Raw genomic sequence first — 6,000 nt, forward strand, 5'->3', positions numbered from 1 at the left:
AGAAGAAGAAGAGCACCTAGAACCAGCAGTTGGAGTGCGCTGCTGGGATTGGATTTTATTTACCCTTGGCCACAATGTAGAGCTAGATTCTGGTTAACCCATTAAGGCCTAAAGCGCCTGGCTCAACAGCTCCCCAAAACCTATGGTCGAGTTGGGAATTAGCCTTGAAAACCTGAGGTTTTATCAAAAATTCAACACCTACAAAATAATTACTATTTCAGCCCCTGTTGCAGACAGAAACACAATCCCAAAAGAATTTCAGAGTTTATACATGTGTCTTTCACACAGACCCGAGTTTGTTAAACTTTACTGTTTCAATCGAAGAGGTAAAAATAAACTGTCAGTGCAAGAGAAGCACTATTTCTAATTTTTAAATATCGAGTGATAACTACAATCCTCTATTCTGTTTTAAAGTCGTTGATTTTATCATTGTCTACAAACATACAGTATATCTTAACCATATATCACGTTCGACTGGTTCTACTGGTTCAAAGTCCACAATTGCGTCGTTTATATCACTGCCGTTACTCATTTAAGAGCTCCGCAGGGTCCGCTATTGCGGGCTTACAACACCGTCACGTGTATATTCTGATGCATTTCATTGGTTAAGAGACCGAGAATGAAATAATAAATAGAAAAAAATAGAAAATTACATATACGCTCTCCCGGCTTTAAGGGTAGAAAGACGCAACAGCGCTCCCAGCTCTAGTGGTAGAAACGCGGTTATGTGCTACCGTCCTTAATGAGTTAAGGTAAGCCATTGTAAGGTTTAAATTAAAGGTTTTTGACATTTTAGGAGTTAAACATCTGCAGCCAGCAACGGACTGACGGACCACTGACAGACTAACTGACGAACTACCGGACAGACCAACTGGCGATTACAGGTTGGTTCCGCTTGAAAAAAATTACGGACTGACAAATGACGGACAGGTAGCCAGGCCGCTGACGGATGACGAATGACAGACCAGCAAAATTTTGTAAAATTCCCAACTCTGCGCACTACTGGATTTATACAATGCCAGCTCTTTAATTATGAAGGATTTATTTAATTAATATTTATTTGAAATGTATAATTAAATATTTAAGGGGGGGTACTTATTTAATTGTGGCACTCTCAATCCTCCATATTTATGTTGGTGATTCAGATATGTAACAAAAATACTTTTTGTTTCCTGTTGGATTTTAAAGTGCTGAGAAACTACTATTGGCAAACGTTACAGTCAAACGTATACACACTATCTTCCTTTTTATATATACAGTATAAATAAAAGGTAATGAAAGTACATTCATCGGAAATTTAAAAATAGACTATGGACCACCTGCCGCTGTTTTATAAGTAGTGGGGTGTCCATACAGTAAGAAAAACATATGGAGAGAAAGTGTGCATCAATTCAAGATGCACAGAAAATTGGAAACTGATTTCAATTGTAGCCCCCTGAATCATCATCTTAATCTTTAGGTGGCTAGAGATTAATTCCCAGGTTCATTTCAGTGAGTGAGTGAGTCGAATGTGACAAAAACGTAAATACAACAAACAGCTTATGGCCACATCATCAACCTTGCACCCTGATCATGTTTGATCACAGAAACTGTATTTATTATTGAACATCGAGTGTTGCTTGGACAAGAGACCAAATGCGAGTCACACATGCTGTAAACGTATATTATAACCCACTCCTAAAGGAATATAAACAATTTACACTTTCTATAGTAGGCTCCAAGGCTCCCTGGATTGTGCTCCCTACAATCCATCTGAACAACAAAAGTGCATCACATTTAAAACCCTCATAAATGATGGATGTAAAAAGACAGGGTAGATTGATAGGTTTAAATTGTAGGTAGGTGTAGAAAAATGATGACTGGATAGTACTTCAAATTTGAGACAAGAGGACTAACATTGTTTTCTACAGTTACAGCTCCATCTACTGACTATGAAATGAAATGTAGAAACTGAGGTGTGCCTGTAATCAACCAAAAGTATGACCCAGTTCTTTCTTTTTCATGCTTTCAAAGAGCACCTTTTAATTAGCTGAAGAAGACATGTTCAGAATCTTTGAAAAGTACTGTAATTAGCAAAGATACATTTTGGATTTACTAGGAGTTCAGATTAAAGAGGAGGACAATAAAACTAAACAACATTAGTCAGCTATAGCAGTGGTTCCGACCTTTTATTTTAAATGAAAAATAAAAATGTGTGTAAAAAATTAATTTGCATTTCATTGGGGCAAACAAGTATTTGACCCCCAAGCAAAACATATGGTATTGGCGGCAAAACCCTTGTTGGCAAGAACAGCAGCCAGACATTTCTTGTAGTTCCTTACAAGGTTGTCACTCACACCAGGACTAATTTAAGTCCACTCTCTATGCAGATCATCTCCAAATCCTGGAGGTTCTGAGGCTGGTGTTTGGAAACTCGAAGCTTCAGCTCTCTCCGTAGAATTTTTATACGATTAAGGTCAGGAGACTGGCTACGCCATTCCATGTCTTTGATGTGCCTCTTATGGAGCCACTCCTTTGTTTCCTTGGCTGTATGTTTTGGGTTGTTGTCATGCTGGAAGACCCATCCACGACCCATTTTCAGTGTCCTGATGGAGGCAGGGAGATTGTCACCTTAGATATTGCGATACATGACCCCGTTCATTTTCCTGTCAATGCACTGAAGTCAACCTGTCCCCTTAGAAGAGAAACACCCCCAAAGCATAACGCTTCTATGGCCATGCTTGACGGCGGGGATGGTGTTCTAAGGGTCATATTCATCATTTTTCTTCCTCCAAACACAACATGTTGAGAGCTTGATTTTTGTCTCAACTGACAAAGCACCTACTCACAGTCTCTCTCTGAGCCATCAATATGTTCATTGGCAAACTTAAGGCAGGCCCGGACATTAGCCTTCTTGAGCAGAGGGACCTTGCGTGCATTGCAGGATTTTACATCATTGCGTCTCAGTGTATTTATTACCAATGGTTTTCTTGGGAACGGTGGTCCCAGCTGCCTTGATATTATTAAAATGCTCCTCCCATGTAGTTGTACGCTAATCTCCATCCATTCTCACGATCATTGAGACCCCACGAGATGATATCGTGCATGGAGCTCCCAGCCTAGATCGATTGACAGTCATGTTGTACTTCTCCCACTTCCAAATAATTGCACCAACAGGTTTCAACTTCTCATCCAGCTTCTTACTTGTGGTTTTGTAGCCCATTCCAGCCTTATGCAGGTTCACAATTTTGTCTCTGACGTCTTTAGAGAGCTCTTTGGTCTTTCCCATGGCAGAGATATTGGCATGTCACTGATTCTGTGGACAGGTGGCTTTTTATACACATGACAATTTGGGACAAGAGTCTGGCATGCAGGCAACGACTTCACTGAGATTAGGAGTATGTCAATGGTCTTCGTAGCTGGTAGGGAGTCAAATACTAATTTCCCTTATTAAAATGCAAATGTATTTTTAATTTTTAATTTCATGTAATTTTCTCCATTTTTTAGGCATAATCTTTCTATCTCTGTTAAAATAAAGCTGCCGTAAAAATCTGAGATATTCATTTCCTAGTATGAAAACTTTCAAAATCAGTGGGGGATCAAATACTTATTTCCTCCACTGTATGTTCACGCTCAGATTCTGATATAGCATATTGTTGCACGCAAAACAAATTTCTTCAACTGAACCAATACAATAAAGCTTGAAATCTTATTGGCTCCCAGAGTCATAGTCATATACTAGCAGTCTTGACTTGTGAGTGACTTAAAGGTGATGGAGGTATTATTGAACGAACGCTCAAATGTTTATTAACACTTTAAATGGCTGCACATGACTATACATTGCAAGACAAGTGGAAAGCGAGCTGCAGTTAGTTAACAGCTACCTCAAAGAGCAATTATTCATCAGTTTGACTTGCAACTATTAACATCGAGCATAGGAATACTAAAGTAAACCGGGTATCAGTGATCAAGACGGTAATTAAGTAGGTAATTGTTCGAACCGGTAGCTGACAACGGTAACGTGATTAAAAGACTGGTAGCCACACCCACAATTCGTGTTTACATTTTGACAGGTCACCGGTCAATTATAAAATTCTGCAAATCTCTACATAAGCGGTACACTTTAATACGTAGCTATTAAACCAAAACGCTGGTCGATATTACCCTGCTAGGTAATGCACCGATAATTATTAATTTACAACAAAATAACAGCCGGTTAGCTAAAACTGCTAACATAGCCTACCGGTTGCTAAGATAGCTAACGATAAACGCGCTTCCGAACAAAAGGTAGAATGGGTGAATGAAATACATTCACTGGCACTGCAAATTGCATTGTCTACCTAAGAAAACAGATCTTCTCACCGAAGCGTGGGACCGACGCAAGCCGTATCCGTACTCTCAATTTCCTGTAGAATCCGCTCGTGCTCCGTTATACACTCCAGGGTTTCATTCTCCGCCATGATTACGTGTGCATTCTGATGGCTGGCTAGAGTTGCAGCTGAAGGGGAGTACAGGCAAGTACTGGCCTGTGGAGGGCGCGCGAGATCCATATTTAATTTAGAAACAACTGATTCTACCCGGAAATAAAACATTGGCTACACGAGGGGCACCGGGTAGAGCCCAAGGAGCTTATGAGTAGGCCGCGTCAGTGAAGGAGCATTGGGATTTCCTCGGAACGCTGACGTGATGACCGTTTAAAAATGTAAACACTTGCAGAGATGTATAGAAATAAAGTGTTGCATGTTCATGTTTCTCTCTCCTGTACCTTTTTAAATTGTTGTTGATAATTATTGCGAGGTGATCAGTGTCTTGACATATTGTACAGCTAATAACATACAATCAAAGATAATTTGAGCAGATGTTATTTCAGAAATGTTCATCAAGTTGGTAGCCCTTAGCATTAATCATAGTACTGTACCCAAGAAATAGCTCTCAGCTTAACAAAATGTGACCCCTACTGTTTTTTTTATATTATGGATTGATTTTGTCCATTTTATAACTGTAACGTTTCACATACTGTATATTGTGCCCTATGGCATTTCTGTTTTTGTGGTTTACATTGTTTATATTTATTTTGCATATGATTTTGATGTGCAAGCTTAATCAGTTACTAGTCTATCAAATCTAAATCAACATACCCATTTGTTGCTTCAAATTCCCATGAGTCCCAGAGTTATCTTTCACATGTATACTTTTGAATGTTCTTACTAAATGAAATCAGGATTTTGAATGTTAGTGTTTAGTTGATGATATCAAAAATGCTCAAAATGTACAGTTACGTAGTTGTATCACTGTAGATCAAATCACACATCAGCTGCAAATGCAATGTGCGTTTCCAAGTTTAAAAAAAACAATTTGAACATTTGGAAATTTATTGGAATCTAATAAAATGATATTTAGCCTATAGTAACAATATGCCGGTTCTGACTTTAGTTTTTGTATTATTATAATCACCTTTCTTTCTTGATTGTGTCAGCAAAACTGTAATTTTCAGCAGTATTATCAATTCCAGTATCAATTGTGTTTATATAACCAATATGATTCTGCCTACAGTTTCTTAAACAATGCCCGTAATACAAAACAGCTCATTGTTCCCATGTATGATATTTGCCAGATTGTGTCGCCATATTGCATCAGGTTTACCTTAACGTGGTTCCCAAAGGAAGATCGACAGATTCCAGTTCTGCAAAAATATTCCCAAAAACCTTTTCTTCTTCTTCATTCTCATTTTGTCTTGGACTAGGAGGGTCGGGTAAAGCAGCATGGACCCTTTTACTGTCCATTTCTTAATTCAAGCTTTCTTAGTGTGCGACGGCAAAATGTCAGCACCACAGGAAATGTGTTTGAATTTGAATGTGTGGTGAACTCTAGGTCACCTGCCAAAGTCAGCAGAAAATTACTAACAGGAAAAAGAAACCTTGTGATTCACTGAACTTTGAGTGCAATAAAACTTCACAAGTAATAATGTATTTTTCATCAATTTTCCCTTGAAGTTAACATTTACAGTGTTTCACAAATGTA

At 38.6% G+C, this 6,000-nt stretch overlaps 1 protein-coding gene across 4 annotated transcripts in view; it reads right to left on the reverse strand.

Moving 5' to 3' along the window:
• Positions 1–5,792, reverse strand: part of exoc6 (exocyst complex component 6) — a 71,010-nt gene extending 65,218 nt beyond the window's left edge. For 3 of the 4 annotated variants that reach the window (XM_086016817.1, XM_086016818.1, XM_086016816.1), the window contains exon 1: positions 4,342–4,492. In XM_086016817.1, the coding sequence (XP_085872943.1) occupies positions 4,342–4,439 (98 nt within the window). In that variant the 5' untranslated portion in view covers positions 4,440–4,492. Of the gene's footprint in view, positions 1–4,341; positions 4,493–5,622 lie in introns of those variants that run through there. The other variant, XM_086016819.1, reaches the window with a different exon arrangement.
• Positions 5,793–6,000: the final 208 nt, after the last annotated feature.

Source organism: Filicampus tigris, chromosome 19 (genome assembly GCF_054856515.1).
Source record: "Filicampus tigris isolate MCC_2025a chromosome 19, RoL_Ftig_1.0, whole genome shotgun sequence".
Lineage (NCBI taxonomy): Eukaryota > Metazoa > Chordata > Actinopteri > Syngnathiformes > Syngnathidae > Filicampus > Filicampus tigris.